This window comes from Carcharodon carcharias, chromosome X, assembly GCF_017639515.1.
Source record: "Carcharodon carcharias isolate sCarCar2 chromosome X, sCarCar2.pri, whole genome shotgun sequence".
Classification (NCBI taxonomy): Eukaryota; Metazoa; Chordata; class Chondrichthyes; order Lamniformes; family Lamnidae; genus Carcharodon; species Carcharodon carcharias.
In genome coordinates, this window is record NC_054507.1 from 5,933,435 (window position 1) to 5,951,078 (window position 17,644).

The window sequence follows — 17,644 nt, forward strand, 5'->3', positions numbered from 1 at the left end:
ATGGAGAGAGTTTGCAGAACTTGGTGGTACAGAGGGATCTGGGTGTCCTGGTACATGAATCACAAAAAATTAGTCTGCAGGTACAACAAGTGATTAGGAAGGGAAAGGGAATGTTGGGGTTTACTGCAAGGGGAATGGAATATAAAAGTAGGGAGGTTTTGTTACAGCTGTATAGGACCTTGATGAGACTACATCTGGAATATTGTTTACAGTTTTGGTCTCCTTATCTGAAAAAAGATATAATTGCATTAGAAGCAGTTCAGAGAAGGTTTATTTAACTCGCTCCTGGGATGAGAGGCTTATCCTATGAGGAAAGGTTGAACAAGTTGCATCTATATCCACTGAAGTTTAGAAGAATGAGAAGTGATCTTATTGAAACATAAGATTCTGAGGGGATTTTATAGGGTAGATACAGGAGGTACCAAAACAAAGCAGCAGGATAATAGCCTTCAGAACTGTATTATTGAAGTGTAAAACAAAACAGCAGCACATAATAGACTTCCTACTGTATCAAAGGAATTTTACAGCTTTGTATTGAGGGGGGCAGGGGCTGTAAAATGCAGTGAGTCGTTCAAAAGTCTATTGACTTCAGCGGGACTGTAAAATTCTGCCCAAAGTGTCACAGTAAAACAAAACTGCATAATAGCTTTCACCACTGTATCAAAGTGTCAAAATAAAACAAAACAACAGCATACAATAGCCTTCGGTACTGTATTATAGAAGGGATGTGGCAATCGGGACAGTTGAGCAGGGAAGCGAAGAGCTGGGATGGTCAGGCAGTGAAGCGAAGAGTGGCAGAGAGTCTCAGGAAGGAGGAGAGGCAGCTCCAAAATGGCGTAGATTGGGTCACGCACACTCCACGAAATGGTGCCAAAAGGAAAGGGAATCAAAAGCCCTGACACTAGGTGCCTAAACTGGCCCTCTGTCCATGACGTGAAAACAAAGCGACACTGAATAAGTCAATTTAAAATGGGGTTTACTTGTATCAAATTGCTCTCATACTGTTCAGCTGCAGATTACAAGCACTGACTACTATACCAATGAGGAGTTAGCAGATTTTAGGTGCACAGAGGCTACTTCCTGGCCCAACCCTCCAATTACATCATGTCTTCCCTCCAACACTTGCTGTTGCTCCTATCAGGATTCCCACTGAGGTTGTGAGGCAGGCAAAGCACGTCATGGGACCTCAGAGCCAGTTCCAGGATGGAGTCTGCTCTCCACAGTCGCCATTATGCTTTTGGATGTTGTGACCCCCAAATTTCATCCTGCGACTCCCCTGGGGGTCACGACCCAAAGTTTGGGAAGCCCTGTTCTAGGGGTCTAAAAGAGGTAGCTGCAGAGATAGTGGATGCACTGGTTATGATTTCCAAAGTTCCCTTGATTCTGGATGTCCCAGCAGATTGGAAGTTTGTAAATGTAACTCCACTATTCAAAAAGGGAGGGAGAGAGGAAAAAGGGAACCACAGCTCAATTAGCCTGAGATTAATCATTGGGAAAATGCTGGAATCTATTTTTAAGGAAGTTTTAACAATGCACTTTGTCAGGAAGATATAATGCTATTGGAATTTATTGTAAAGTAGAGTAATAGTGGTGTGTGTGTCTTAATAAATTAAAGACAGCTGGTCTGAAGGCTTTGGTGTAAGAAGAGAAGCTAGGTTTGAAATGCCAAGCAGGTAAACATGGGTGACGTTTTAGAACGAGAGGTGTAAAGGAAATAGTTGCAGTTGAGGTTACCTGTAGTGGCAAAGAAAGCAGACATAGTTGAAGGTATAGCACAGCATTTAAAGTTGGAAGTGATACCTGACACTAATGAGTTACTGCTGCAGGTGGTGAGACTTCAGTTAGAAATGAAGAGGCTTGAATTTGAACAAGCAAAGGAATTGAGAACTTGAATTGGAGGCAAACAAAAATGAAAAAAATGGAAATGAACAAACTTGAACTAGAGGCAGCAGAAAAATAAAGGGAAAAAGAGATTATTTCAAAGAGAAATGGAAATGTGAAAACTTGATCTCCGGAGGGAAAAGTTAGCAATGGAAGAGAGAATGGAAAGAGACAGCGAATATCAGCTTAAAAAGCTGGATTTTAAGAAGGAGACAGATGCTGATGAAAATTCTGATAATGAGAAAACCTTTAACCTAAAACCCAATGGGAGATGTTTAAATTTGCACAAGCTCTTCCAAAGTTTGAGGAAAGAGATGTGGAAATGTTCTTTATTTCATTTGAGAAGATAACTAAACAGATAAAATGACCACAGGAAAACTGGACATTGTTGGTGCAATCCAGGTTGGTGGGTAGAGCATATGAGGTTTATGCTTCACTGTCAGAGTACCTGTCGGTGAACTATGATGTAGTAAAAAAGGCTATTTTGAGTGCAAATAAGTTGGTTCCTGAGGCATACAGGCAGAAATTTAGGAACATAAGAAAACAGCCTGGACAAACTTATATTGAGTTACCCATGAGAATTCTGAGGAGCAGGTTGCAGAAATGTTTAAAGATTTTGGGGAGGATTTTTCCCTCAGGCGGGCTCGGTGGGGACAGCCCTCCTTTACCCTGGGAATGGGGATTGTGCTCTCTGCTGGAGACACCTCCTCTGAGGAGGAAGAGAGGGGCAGAAGGGAGAGGAGACCAGGTGTCCCAATGCAGCTTCCAGGGGAGGGACCTGTGGGAGGAGAGACACAGGCACAAGGGGCGCAGGGCCAGTGGGAAGTCCAAGGCATAAGGGGCCGCAGAAGATGCCACTATCCTGCTGCCAGGGTTCACAGGCAGCGATGCAGCTACCTCAATATGACTGAGGTGCAATGCTGAAGGAGGGTCCGTCTCTCAAGGGAGACAGTGACCTCCATCTGTCAGAGGATCGGCCTGAGATCAGCTCCGACTGCATGGTAGGCACCTCTTGCCAGTGGCTCTGAAGGTCATGGTGGCCCTAAACTGCTATGCCTCCGGCTCTTTCCAGGGATCAGTGGGGCATGTGTGTGGAGTCTCGCGATCAGCTGTCCACAGTTGTGTCAAACTCGTGACACTTTGTTCAGGCATGCATTGACTTTCATTCATTACCATACAGACGAGGCTGGCCAGGCTGAGTGAGCCAGAGGCTTCGCGGCCATTGCTGACTCCCCCCATGTCCAGGGTGCAAAAGACTGTACACATGTGGCCATCAAGGCACCAGCGGGTGAGCCCGGTGCCTTTGTCAACAGGAAGGGATTCCACTCAATGAACGTACAGATAGTGTGTGACCACAGGATGTTGATTCTACAAGTCTGTGCAAGGTACCCAGGCAGCTCCCACGATGCCTACATCCTGAAACACTCACAGGTGCCGGGGCTCTTCATTGCTCCAGCCCAGCTTGATGGATGGCTGCTGGGTGACAAGAGCTATCTGCTCAAAAGGTGGCTCATGATGCCTCTCCACCACCCAAGAACAGAGGCCAAGCAGCAGTACAATAGGAGACATGCCTCCACAAGGGCGGTGGTAGAGAGAACCATCGGTCTTCTCAAGATGCACTTCCAATGCCTGGACTGTTCAGGGGCCGCACTGCAATACCCCCCCAGATCGTGTGTCAGTGATAGTGGTTGCATGCTGCGCTTTCCACAATCTTGCGCTGGAAAGGGGGGACACAGTGGAGGAAGATGATGTAGATGCAGTTGCTCCAGCTGCACATGATGAGTCCAGCAGTGAGTCTGAGGACGAGCACAGTCAGGAGAACACTGAGGGGATAGACGCTGACATGGGCAACCTCCAGGGAGGCAGGGACACCCGGGAGGCTTTGATCCAACACTCCTTCAGCGAGCCTAACAAAAAAGATCCACTCGTGTCACATGAGTTGGGACATGTTTGTAAAGTTGGGAAAATGTATTTATTTATACTATAAAACCTTCAGGAAACCTCATCCTGCCCGTGGATGAAGTTTTCTGAAAAACGTGAAGGCCACTTGGGCTTTTCGCCTGCCGCCAACCTTAATGTTCGATGGGCAGTGTTCTTAACCAATTTAATTAATTTCTTAATGGCCTTAATAGGTCCTTAACATTTCAGCAGGTGTGTAGCCAATGCCAGAGCATGTCATTTTACATGTTGAGCTCGCTGACCGGAAGATTCAGCCCTATGTGCCAGTGCAATAAAGTTTAAGAAGTCACACGTCCATCATAACATCAAGGCTTACCCTGCACCTACAGAGCAAATGAAGCATCCAGAGGCCAGTTGCAAAAGAAAAATCTCATTTACTGCTGACAAATGTTGCAGAAATTAACATTGACCGGTGTTTTACATCACACCATTAAAAAAAGAACAGAAAAGTTGGGGAAACAAATTTCACCCATGATCAGGCCATGTTGTGTTTAGGGTGCTTTAAGTTTTCGCTTGCAGGTGCTACGTCTAGGTGCTCCCCCCTCGCTGGCACCAGCATTGGAGACATGTCTGCTGTCTTGTTAGTCTTGATGACCTTGGCAGGTGTCCTCTGGCCCGTGGAGCCCGGGAGGGAGCAGCCAGTTCCACAGCTGGCATCTCCCCAGTCGCCGCAGCCTCATCAGATGCCACGGTCACTGGCAGAGGGGTGGAGGAGCTGCTGCCCTCATCCGGAGCGTCCTGAGAGGAGCCCGCAGAGACGACAGGCAGCTCGTGCACCAACGTGAGGTTGCTCTGGAACTCCCTGCTCACCATTGATGGACGGGCACCTAGCTGGGATACTGGGTGCCCAATCCATTTTTAAAAGCCTACATGAAACCTCATTCCGCCTGTGGATGAGGTTTCATGCTTTTTCTATTTCCCACCAGGGATCCTGGCCTGCCCGCCAACCTTAAGGGTGGACGGGCATGTCCATTAATTAATTAAATGACTCTGTCAATGGCCTCAATTGGCCATTGACAGGTCGGCAGGCGCACAGCTGATTTGGCTGCACCCCCACCTACCTGAAAATATAAATGGGGTGGGGTGATGTCGGGAGTTCTGCCCTATGTCTGCCCTACGCGTCATTTTACGCATCGGTGAACGAGCCCTGCCTCCCCACTCGCTGACGGGAAAGTCATGCCCATGGAGTATAATGTGGGAGATTGTTTGCTTTGCTAGGAAGAATAGAAAGTCTGATTTTTTTAAAGGCATGAAACTTGTAAATATTGACGCTCAGAGGGACTTGGGTGTACTAGTACGAGGAACACAGAAAGTTAGCACACAGGTGCAATTAGGAAGGCAAATGGCATTTAAGGGGATTTAAGTACAAATAAGGAAATCTTGCTACAGTTGTATAGGGCTTTGATGAGACCATACTTGGAGTACTATGCACAGTGTTACAATTCAGCTGATGTTAATACTGGACAAGTCAGATCCCAGAATGAAACCCGGCTTGATAGATCCTAACTTTGTTTTTTTTAAGAAACCATGAAGGAAAGTTACTGAACAAATTCACAGGAGCGTGCTGATGAATTTTTAACACAAAGAATAAAATATTTATTAAAACAAGAAAACTAAACTAGATTACACCAGACAAAAAGGTTGGAAAGATTTCAATACAAACACAAGAAGATTATTCAAATTCCCCACATTCCTTTACCCAGCATTATCTTTACAGACACACAAACCAGTGAAGAGTTACCACTAGCTTGACACAAGCGCTCCTTGCTTGGGACTGGCACACATGCAAATGGTTTTCTTCTGGTGAATTCTTGTGCATTCACTTGATGCTTCTCACCCACCTCGTATCTCTCCCTGAGACACCCAGATATAACCACACTTGAAGCTCACTGTTTCAGTAGCAACACTGCTAAACTGATCACATTAGAGTCCTATAAGTAACTATTCAGTTAACTACTGTCCCACTGGGTTTTTACTTTTCACAGAAAGCTGAAAAAATCCCTGTCTTCACTCTGACACACTGAACTCTTCCCTGTCTTTCTCTGTGTTTCTGTGTCACTTGATCACTGTCACTAGGCAACGGCCCAGTTTTTTTTACTGTGTGTTTGAGGGAGAAAACACAAACTTCTAACTCCTTTTTAACCCATCTCTTTAGCTTCAGAGGTTGTAAACCCTCATTAAAAATGTGTGAGATATACATATACAAACCTAAAAGGCTGAGTTTTCAGCCACAGGTCCATCCAGATTTCTAGGCACCAAGACTCATAACCAAAAATGAAACTGAACCCATTTTACCTTTCTTAACTTAATAATTATACATTGTTCCTAACAACAGTTTTGGTCTCCATATTTAAGGAAGGATGCACTTCCGTTGGAGGCAGTAGAGTGAAGGTTCACGAAATTGGTTCCTGGGACAGGGCGGTTGTGAATGTTTGGAATTCTCTACCTCACAGGATTGTGGATGCTCCATCATTTTAAGGCTTAAATAGACAGATTTTTGGTCTCTCAGGGAATCAAGGGATATAAGGAGAGGGCAGGAAAATAGAGTTGAGGCAGAAAATCAGCCATGATCATATTGAATGGCAGATTAGGCTCGAGAGACCACTTTCTTATGACATTCCAAAGGACTGCCTTCTGGTAGGACAAAGTATTGTGTGTAGCTCGATACTTAATTTTGCACCCTATTTGGGACAGTGTGGCCTCCAACTTTAATTTGCCCTGTAAGTGAGCCTCAGAATTGTCCACTGCCCACAGCGATCCTGATAAGTGCAATGAAGATTTTTGTAAGTCTTCTCTGGATTATTCCTTTAAAGGGAGCTGTATTTTAGCAGCTACCAGCAGAATACAGGACACAGCCCCAAGTGCATTGCACTATGTACAGGATAATCTGCCTTTTAACTACATTTTATCTATTATTCATATTTTGATGTAACCATTAAAATACATTCTTTTATTTCAAAAAGGCCTATTTTTCTTGTTTGCAGTATCAAGAATTGGAAAAATGGAACAGATGGCAGTGAGTTCGTCTGCATATCAGCTTGAAGATGACGAATTTGATAGAAATTGCCCACGGATCTGTGGGGTTTGTGGGGACAAAGCAACTGGTTTCCATTTCAATGCCATGACCTGTGAAGGCTGTAAAGGCTTCTTCAGGTAAGATATTTTGTAACCTAGTAAGTGGAAGTCATCTATTTTCATTAGGAGCCTTCTGAATTCAATCTGTCAAAATGATGGTTTTAAACAATGTTAGATTCCTGTATTTACCAAAAAAAGGTTCAGGATCAGTGAATTCCAGAGTGCTGAGGGAGCTGACTACCACTGGAACAATTTAATTCCAACTTGTGATGAAAGAATGCATTACAAGAATGTAAAAAAAAGAAAATCTTGTTTCAGAATGTGATTTTGTCACCATATTCCCTACTTGCTGCCAAATCAGGATTCAACTTGCTTTTGGATGTTTCAGCTGAGCTGGTATTTACCACAATAGATCAAGAATTCTATAGAGATCAGTAAGTGGCACTCACATAAGACTATGTTGCATTTTAGCTGCTTAACCGAACAACAGAGGAGCTCTTTTTATTTGTTGAAGATTGGCTGGTTAATTCCAATTCAATCAGAAAGCTATACAAGTTTGCTCTAAAAAGCTGGTAATGCCAGGCACTGGAATACACTGCCCCTGAATAGCGTATTGGCAAACACAGTACTCCAACTGAGTTTAAAAAGTTTGTTTTTACAGCATTCTTCAGAATATGTGCAGTTGGCAAAGTAAATATATTCTAAGCCTCTGGCTAGCTTCCTGACCCTTGCTGAAAAAAATTATTGCCTTCAGAATAAAATGTAATGAAGATGTATGGCTATTTCTACAGAACTCATACTTGCAGTAACTTGCTCTTTCAAGTTTTGTTACCCTAAACTCCCAGCCATGAAGAAAGGAGTAATTAATTTATGAATGCCCTGGGGAGATACAAAAGCAGTTGTCAAAATTTTACAGTCCTGTTGTGGTGCTGTAAAATGTGGTGAGCTGTTCAAAAGTCCATTGGCTTTGGCGGGACATGAAATACTCGCCAGTGAGAGGGGCCGTAAAATTTTGCCCAGTAGTTCTCTGCAAATTGATAAGTAAATCTAATATTGAATAATTGTCAAAAAATGGTCATTTTCGTCTTATTGATTGTGTATATTAGTGCTGAGGTAATAGGGTGTTTAGTCAGCACAGTGCATTTGAGCTCCAGACTGCTTTGTTGAAGTGGTAGAGCTCAGAATCATATCTGCGATCCTCAAATAGTATACTCCTGACCTTGGAGCTGCCAAGCACAAATTTAATGTTCCGCATGGAAGAGGTAGTGAGTCAATGGGAAAGTTATCTGGGCTGCCACTGTGGATTCCCTTAATAGCTGGTAACAGGAGAGCAATGGTGGAGAACTGCAAGCAAGTTGCCTGCCGATCTCACATCTGGGAAAGGTACCTGGCATGGTAATACCAATATGGCAAAATAGATCGCTAAACCAAAAAAAGTCTTAGGCCAGAATTTTACATTCGGTGTGCGAGCATGCGCCCGACACGCTGGAACATAAAATGACGCGCGATGATGTTCAGTGTGTGTCCCGATGTCACTGCACACCGTCGTGATATTTCGCTAGGGGGGAGTGTGCTATGAAGATGGGTGTGCCTCTGCCATTCATTAAGTTAAAGCCCTTGAGGCACCAATTGTCTGTGATTTTATGCAGCCTGTGTGATTTTCAGGGTGTCACACAGGGACAACAGGCAGGCGGGTAGGCCACATTTTCAAAAACCTCATCTGTGGGCGGGTTAAGAGGGGTGAGTGGACTCGCTAATGTAACTTGTTAGTACTTTAGCTTATAAGTTGCTGCTGCTTGCTTGTGTGAACAGGACAACTTCATTTGACTTCAGAGCTGCTTTGACAGAAATAAGAGGCTTCAGTTCAGGACTCCAGAGGAGTCATACCACTTGGGGCTTTCCAGGTATCAGGAAGCCTTCCCTTACCCTGGGAATGGGGATTGTGCTCTCCGCTGGAGACACCTCCTCTGAGGAGGAAGAGAGGGGCAGAAGGGAGAGGAGACCAGGTGTCCCAATGCAGCCTCCAGGGGAGGGACCTGTGGGAGGAGAGACACAGGCACAAGGGGCGCAGGGCCAGCAGGAAGTCCAAGGCAGAAGGGGCTGCAGAAGATGCCACTATCCTGCTGCCAGGGTTCACAGGCAGCGATGCAGCTACCTCAATATGTCCGAGGTGCAATGCCAAAGGAGGCTCCGCCTCTCAAGGGAGACCCTGACCTCCATTAGTCAGATGATCGGCCCTGAGATCAGTTCTAACTGTGTGGGTGGACACCCCATGCCAGTAGCTCTGAAGGTCACAGTGGCCCTCAATTTCTATGCCTCTGGCTCTTTCCAAGGGTTGTGAGGGATCTGTGTGGAGTCTCCCAATCAGCTGTCCACAGTTGTGTGTCAAGCTGGTGACAGACACTCTGTTCAGGCAGGTACTGACCTTTATTCTTTACCATACAGACGAGGCTGGCCAGGCTGAGTGAGCCAGAGGCTTTGCAGCGATTTCTAGGTTTCCCTGCATCCAGGGTGCTATAGACTGTACACATGTGGCCATCAAGGCACCAGCGGGTGAGCCCGGTGCCTTCATCAACAGGAAGGGCTTCCACTCCATGAACGTACAGATAGTGTGTGACCACAGGATGTAGATTCTGCAAGTCTGTGCAAGGTACCCAGGCAGCTCCCACGATGCCTACATCCTGAGACACTCCCAGGTGCCGGGGCTCTTCAGTGCTCCAGCCCGGCTGGATGGATGGCTGCTGGGTGACAAGGGCTATCCCCTCAGAAGGTGGCTCATGATGCCTCTCCACCATCCAAGAACAGAAGCTGAGCAGCGGTACAATAGGAGCTGCAGCTCCACAAGGGCTGTGGTGGTGAGAGCCATCGGTCTTCTCAAGATGCACTTCCGATGCCTGGACCGTTCGAGGGCGCACTCCAGTACCCCCCAGATTGTGTGTCACTGATAGTGGTTGCAGGCTGCACTCTCCACAATCTGGTGCTGGAAAGGGGGAGATGCAGTGCAGGAAGAAGATGTTGATGCAGCTGCTCGGGCAACAAACGATGTGTCTAGTAGTGAGTCCGAGGACGAGCACGGTCAGGAGAATGCTGATGGGATAGACGCTGATCTGGGCAACCTCCAGGGAGGCAGGGACACCCGGTAGGCTTTGATCCAACACTCCTTCAGCTAGCCTACCAAATAAGAACCACCGCCACTTGCCAGGGCTGCAGGCTCCATACTCGATACCTGACAGGAACATTTGCTGGGTGAACAACATGCACTATGTGCCATTTCAATAAAGTCCAATGACAAACATGTCACTCATAACATCATTGGTTACCCTTCACCTGCAGAACTAATGAAGCACCCAGAGGCTTGTTGAACACAAACACATTTAATGCTGTGGTGCCTGTCATACATGAAACAAATTAAGTTGAAAGATGTTCTCCATCACACTTTCTAATAATTAACGTAAAAGTGGGGATAAAAATATCACCAGTGTGTTGTGCCTAGAGTGCTTTACATTTGCTTTAAGGGTGCTACGTCTATGTGCCCCCCTCTCGCTGGCACCAACATCTGAGACAGCTGCTGACTCTGCTGCCCTGTTGGCCTTGATGACCTTGGTGGTCGTCCTCTGGCCCGTGGAGCCTGTGTTGGCCCCACCTGGGAGGGAGCAGCCAGTGCCACGGCTGGTATCTCCCCAGTCATCGCAGCCTCATCAGATGCTACAGTCACTGGCAGAGGAGCTGCTGCCCTCATCCGGAGTGCCCTGAGAGGGGCCCACAGAGACGACAGGCAGCTCATGCGCCAACGTGAGGTCGCTGTGGACCTCCCTGCTCACCATTGATGGACGGGCACCTAGCTGGGATACTGGGTGCCTCATCCATCTCCCACACTAACACTGACCAGCTGATGTCAGTGCCTGTGTGAGGGCTGCAGGTCCGAGCACAACCCCAGGAACCGCTGATTCTGTTCCTGAAGCTGCTTCTCCATGAGAGTCACCACTTTCTCAATGGAGGAGGCAGTGCACTCGGCCATGAGGGTTATCGCAGTGCTCACACTCCACATGGACTCCTCCACAATGGAGACCATGGCCTGGATTTTCCTATGGCGGGCGAACTGGGCGGGAGCAGGCGCGGGCAGGCGTGGAGCCGATCGCCACCCACAATTGGCAGCCTGCCACCATTTTCCGCGGGCCCAGCGTAATGCACGGCCGGTAGCGCTCAGCACTACCTGTACGGGCAAGGGGAGGAGGGAGAGTTGGGGCCTGTGAAAGAGCGCAGCAATCTCCCTGAGGCATGGAGCTGCCTCGGGGAGATTGAACAGAGAATGAAACATTTTAATGAACGATGTAAAAATTGATTTGAACATGTTCCCTCATGTAACTGTGTCACATCAGTTGGGACATGTTTGTGAAGGTGGGGAAATTGGTTTATTGCTTGGAGAAAGCTTCAGGAAACCTCATCCCGTCCGTGGATGGGGTGTCCTGAAGAACGTGAAGGCCGCTTGGGCTTTTCGGCTGCCCCGCCAACCTTAAGGCTGGACGGGCAGCGTTCTTAACTGGATTAATTACTTTCTTAATGGTCTTAATAGGCTGCTGACAGTTCAGGGGGGACACAGCCAACTCCAGCACGCACCTGCCAAACAAAATATCGCAATGACGCATTCCCTCATGGATCTCCGCCAGATCCTCCTGCACATCCCGCTGGACATCCAGCATCTGCTGCCTCAGGGATGACTCCAGAGGCTCATCATCAGCCACTGACTGAGCATGTTCCTGGTCCCCAGCTGTCCTCCGACTGCCAGCACCCTGGGCACTCACTGTCTCCGCCTGCACCTCAAGTGAGTGTGAAGTGCCCTCACCGATGTGCACCGAGATACTAGCCGTCGATCTAATGTCCACCGAGGTGCTGGTATCTGTGCTGGTGCCTGCCTGGCTGAGAGGGTGTGATGCAGGTGCGTTCCTATGGTCGCTGTCCTCTGGGGTGAGCGGCAGGTCTTAAGGCTTCTTTCCCCAATGGGCTGCTGGTGAGTCTGAAAGGAAGAGCAAGGACATGTCATTAGTTGAAGTCGTTACTCTGTTACCGAGGTGCTGGTATCTGTGCTGGTGCCTGCCTGGCTGAGAGGGTGTGATGCAGGTGCGTTCCTATGGTCGCTGTCCTCTGGGGTGAGCGGCAGGTCTTAAGGCTCCTCACCCCGATGGGCTGCTGGTGAGTCTGAAAGGAAGAGCAAGGACATGTCATTAGTTGAAGTCGTTACTCTGTTACTGTGCATGCCTGGCACCCAGATCAGGGTGCTATTGTCTTTCCATTATCAATGGGGATTCCATGTTCGAGGCTCACACCAATATAGAGGCTACAGTGAAATGGTTGCTACTGTAAACATCCTGACCTCTGTGCACTCTTACCTCCCTGTGGCACCCCAACCTCACCGTGGCCGATTGACCTAGGTGCATGGCGTTTCTCCAGCTCCAGGGCCTCCTGCTCATATCGAATTGGGATGGGTAGGTGCAGCAGTCCTCTGCCAGTCCGCATGCTCTCTGCATTATGGGATGTCTTCTCCTGAAAGGAGAGAGGAGCACTGATTACTCCACCCTGTACCTGCATTGCCATTGCAGCCTGGCCAACCCCACCTGAGGAACACCTCGCAGGGCTCAGCCGATTCATGACCCTGGAGCCACAAGACACTCACTCCGAGCAGCCAGGGCTCACCCCCTTGCCCAGATGCTGCCTCATTGACATTTGCCACTCACACTCTAAGAACTCAGGCGGGGGGGGTGGGGGTGGGTGTTGGTGGGGGGTGGGGGGGAGACGTTCCTAACTGCTGTGCTAAGTGAACCATGCCAACACGGTACTCACCCTTCCCAATGACAGGAGATCATTGAAGCGCTTCCGGCACTGGACCCATATGCATCTCACCACATCATGGGGGCTCCCCTGGATGCCACCTCCTCCCAGGCATGGTGAGGTGGGGGGCCTCCTCCTCCAGTCCCTGGAGATAAGTATATCTCTCCGTGCTGCCACCTCCTCCAGGAGGGCAACGAGACACTCATTGGAAAAGTGTGGGGCTGACTGCCGTGCGACCTGCCCACTCGCCGGCCGCATTCACCAGTAACAAGCTCCATGACGAGGTGCGTCTGCTTCGCTGGCAGCCTTCCCATGGCTGCCGCGGCCTCTTTTGAATCGGCCGCCAGGTCACCATTGGACCCGGCGAACATTGAGCTCCCGCCCACCCCTTCTCCCTGTTGCTGCTGTCGCTTCTTACCCTGGATGGGCCTTAATTGACCTGCCCACATAAAATGGCGGCGCGGAGCTGATCGCGGGCAGCGGTCAGACTCCCGACCTCCCCCACCCGCTCCCACCGAGCCGGCCCGATGAATGTAAAATTCTGGCCTTAATGTTAGATATACTCTGTGACTTCCCTGGAAAACCATCATCAAAGTCGAAGATTAACAGTCTGTATTAATATATCCCTTTTATGTAAATGAATTAAAGGAGACGCAGGCGCTAGAGATGCACTGTAAAAATATAAAACAAACATATCTGCTCTTGAAAAGAAAGCAACAAATTTCCTGCACAATAACAATCCTGCAGTTCAGATTTCATTCCTTCCAGTGTTGGTCCAATGGTGTCACTGATGGGGAGGCTCCATCCTGGAACAGGTCACAGGCCCTGTTCATTTTAATGGATGTTCCAATTTTGGACCTGTGAGGAGCCAGTGTGATTCTGCCAGACCCTGAGGAAATGTGGCATCATCCAGATAACCTACATACTTTTCAATGTTTATATCACCTCCTTGTTTCATTTTTACCCACTTTCCCTTCCTTTGCTCTCCCTGCAATCTCCCAAGCTGACGGGATGAATTGCTGGATGAGCCCTCCAGTTCTATTATAAAATATGGGTGCAGCATGAGGTGATTCTCTCCCTAACTGATAAAGAGGTGCCTGTCTTCAGATCAGTGATGTCCAGATTAAGATCATGTGTTCGGGTGCAGTATGTTGAAGTTGCTTGCCACCCCTGATTTTTAAGACAAGTACTGAATTTCACCATTTTGCTCGCAATAATATACGATTAATTCTATAATTATGGTATCTAAATCAGAGTTGATCTGCCCCATTGTGTTTAGAAGCGTGGTCATAAGATGCAAAACATACTGATTATAAGTGTTGGTGAAATAAGAACATAGAAACATGCCGATGTTTATGCTCCATTCAGGCTTCCTCCCATTTTTTCTCATCTAAATCTCCCATTGTCTCTATTCCCTTCTCCCGCATATACTTGTCTAGTTTTCCCTTAAATACATCTACACTATTCACTTCAGCCACTTCCTGTGGTAGTGAGTTCCACATTCTCACCACTCACTGGGTAAAGAAGCTTCCTCTGAATTCCCTATTGGGTTTCTTGGTGACTATCTTATATTGATAACCTCTAGTTCTCCTCTTCCCCACAAGAGGAAACATTCTCTCTGTATCAACTCGATCAAAACCTTTCAGAATTTTAAAGACCTGTATTCAGTAACCCCGCAGCCTTCTGTTTTCAAGAGAAAAGAGACCCAGCCTATCAATCTTTTCCTGATCTGTAAACCCACACATTCCTGGGATCATCTTTGTAAATCTTCTCTGCACCCTTTCCAGTGCCTCTGTATGCTTTTTATAATATGGTGATCAGAACTGCACACAGTGCTCTAAGTATGGCCTAACCAAGATTCAATATAGACTTAGCATAACTTTTTTTATTTTTCATAAGATGTGGGCATCGCTGGCAAGGCCAGCATTTATTGCCCATCCCTAATTGCCCTTGAGAAGGCGGTGGCAAGCTACCTTCTTAAACCAATGTAGTCCACCTGATGCAGGTACACCCCCAGCACTACTGGGAAGGCAGTTCCCTACTTTTCAATAGTGCTTTTGCTTTTTGCTTTTTTTTTATGGCCTTGCTAACCTGAGCTTTTAGTGATTGGTGTATTTGTACTCCAAGATCCCTTCGTTCCTCTACCCCACCGAGACTTGCATCTCTCAAGTAATAAGTGACCTCCCTGTTCTTCCTACTAAAATGTACTACCTCACATTTATCTGTGTTGAACTTCATTTGCAATATTATTTGCCTATTCTGTGAGTTTATTAATGTCCTCCTGTAGTTTGTTGCAGTCCTCCTCAGTATTGACCATCTCCCCCACAATTTAGTGTCATCCATAAATTTAGGAATTGTGTTTTTGATTCCAACGCCCAAATCATTCATGTAAATTGTGAACAGCAATGACCCCAGTACTGATCCTTGTCGATCACCACTTCCCATCTTTTATCACCGTGAATAAGTATCCTTTATTCCCTCTCTCTGCTTTCTGTCTTGAATCCAGCCAGCGAGCAAGCCATTCTACCACTTGTCCACTGGCTCCACATTCTCTGACCTTATTCATTCATCTATTATGGGGCACCTTATCAAAGGCCTTTTGAAAATCCAGATAAATTACATCTACTATATTACCCTTGTCTACTCTCTCTGTTACCTCCTCAAAAAAGTCAACAAGGTTGGTCAAGCAAGCTTTTCCCTTTTGAAATCCATGCTGACAATTTGTTGTTATATTTCTCATTTCTAAATGTTCTTCTATTCTCTCCTTTAGTAAGGATTCCATTATTTTCCCTAGCATTGATGTTAAGCTGACTGGTCTATAATTCCCTGGACATGTTCTTTTCCCCCTTCTTTAATATAGCAATTACATTAGCCACCTGCCAGTCCTCTGGCACAACATCTTTTTCTAATGAATTATTAAATATGAATAGTAATGCCTCTGTTATCTCTTCCCTAGATTATTTTAAAATACATTGACGTAATCTATCCAGACCACAGGCTTTATCTTCTTTGGGTTTATTTAGTTTATTTAATACATCCCGTTCAATACATTTTAAATGCACTTATCTCATTACTCATCTCATCATTCAATGACATGTCAACTTGTTTTATCTCTCTGTAAATGACAAAGCCAAATCATCTCTTCATATTCTATCTTACCCTGCACTCCTCTACTGTCTAAGTACTTAATGCCTCTTTCCTAATCCTCAGTTGTTCCCTTATGTCTTTATTCATCCATGGAATCCCACTAATATTTAGTTTGTTCTTTCCTTTCAGTGGAATATATTTTCCCTGCACTCTGTTGAGCACTGAAGTGTTTCCCATTGTTGTTCTGTATCATTTTTTGCCAATATAGTTTGCCATTTTATTTCCCAAGTTCTATTCTCAGCTTCTCAAAATTAGCTTTTCTCCAATCTATTAACTTGGTTTTCATCTTACTTAATGTCATTATTATGGTCACTATTGCCTAGATGTTCCCCTACTTTCACTTCTCTTATCTGCACCTTAGCACTAAATCTAACAGCAAATCTTCCCTTGTTGGGCTTCTTACATTGGGTTAGAAAGGAGTCCTGTACACATTGTAGGAACCCCATTCCCTTATCCTCTTTACAGGGTAGTTGAAATTTCCCATTATTATTCTATGTTTTTTACTCAACTCCCTAATTTGTCTCCATATTTCTGTAGACTACACCAATTGGTGCTTTTTTAAATTTTGTTCATGAGACGTGGGTGTCACTGCCTCCCACAAAAAGCAGTCAGTACTAGCCCAATTAATAATTTTAAATCTGAGATTGATTGATTTGTGCTTGCCAAGGGTATTAGTGATAGGGAGCCAAAGTGGATGAATGGAGTTAGGATCCAAATCAGACAAGGTATGATTAAATGGTAGAACAGGCTCGAGTGGCTGAATGGCAGACTCATGTTCTTATGTGCTTATCATCAAGCTTGATGCAAGTTGAACCTGTCACAGAGTATACTGTGACAGTGCTTGGCTTAAATTCAAGGATGCTCTATAGAAGACTTGCACTTGTGTTCAGCAAATTATTTATAGCACTGCCTCAACTCTGGCTATTTTTCTGGATTTTCTGGCATTCAATTTCCTAGAAGACTGGGGAGGTGTTACACCAATTACTCATTCCATAATTATCAAATTGCATAATGTTTATCAGTTAGTAACTACAGCATATTAAATACTGGCAAAGATTCAGGCTACTAAGTCTCTTCACCTCCCACTGTCTGGGGTATCTTGCATTCCAACCTATTCAACTGAACTTTTCATGTGGCATTTCCCTCTGACCTAAGAGGACATTGGATGTTTGTAAATATAGTGCAGCCAAAACTAGACTCGAGTGTCACAGAGCCAATCATTGCTGCCATTTCCTTTAATGAAAATTTCCTACTTTTATACTTAACATTACTATTTTCCCTATTTGGCTCTCCCCTCGAGCCTGTCCCTCCCTTTCTTTCTTGTCCTCATCCTCATGCATGCATGTGTGCTCATGCTCTCTCTCACCATTGCATTGCCCTCTCTCCTTCATGCTATGATACTTTCATTTAACAGCAGCAACTGACAGAGGGGAGGTGATGGCATATTGGTATTGTTGCTGGACTAGTAATCCACAGACCCAGGATAATACTCTGGGGACCTTGGTTCGAATCCAATCAATAAAAAAAAATCAATAAATATCTGGAATTAAAAGTCTAGTGATGACCAAGAGACCATTGTTGATTGTTGTAAAAGCCCATCTGGTTCACTAATGCCGTTTAGGGAAGGAAATCTGCTAGCCTACATGTGCCCACAGCAATGTGGTTGACTCTTAAATGCCCTCTGAAATAGTGTAGCAAGCCACTCAGTTGTATCAAAAAAAGGAATGAAACCGGACGGACCACCCGGCATTGACCT

General features: G+C 46.1%; 1 protein-coding gene across 1 annotated transcript in view; it reads left to right on the forward strand.

Moving 5' to 3' along the window:
* Window positions 1-17,644, forward strand: part of LOC121273195 (vitamin D3 receptor B-like) — a 242,994-nt gene that overhangs the window by 157,579 nt on the left and 67,771 nt on the right. Inside the window, exon 5 of the mRNA XM_041180186.1 lies at window positions 6,825-6,993. Within this exon, the coding sequence (XP_041036120.1) occupies window positions 6,842-6,993 (152 nt within the window). The 5' untranslated portion in view covers window positions 6,825-6,841. The remainder of the gene's footprint in view (window positions 1-6,824; window positions 6,994-17,644) is intronic.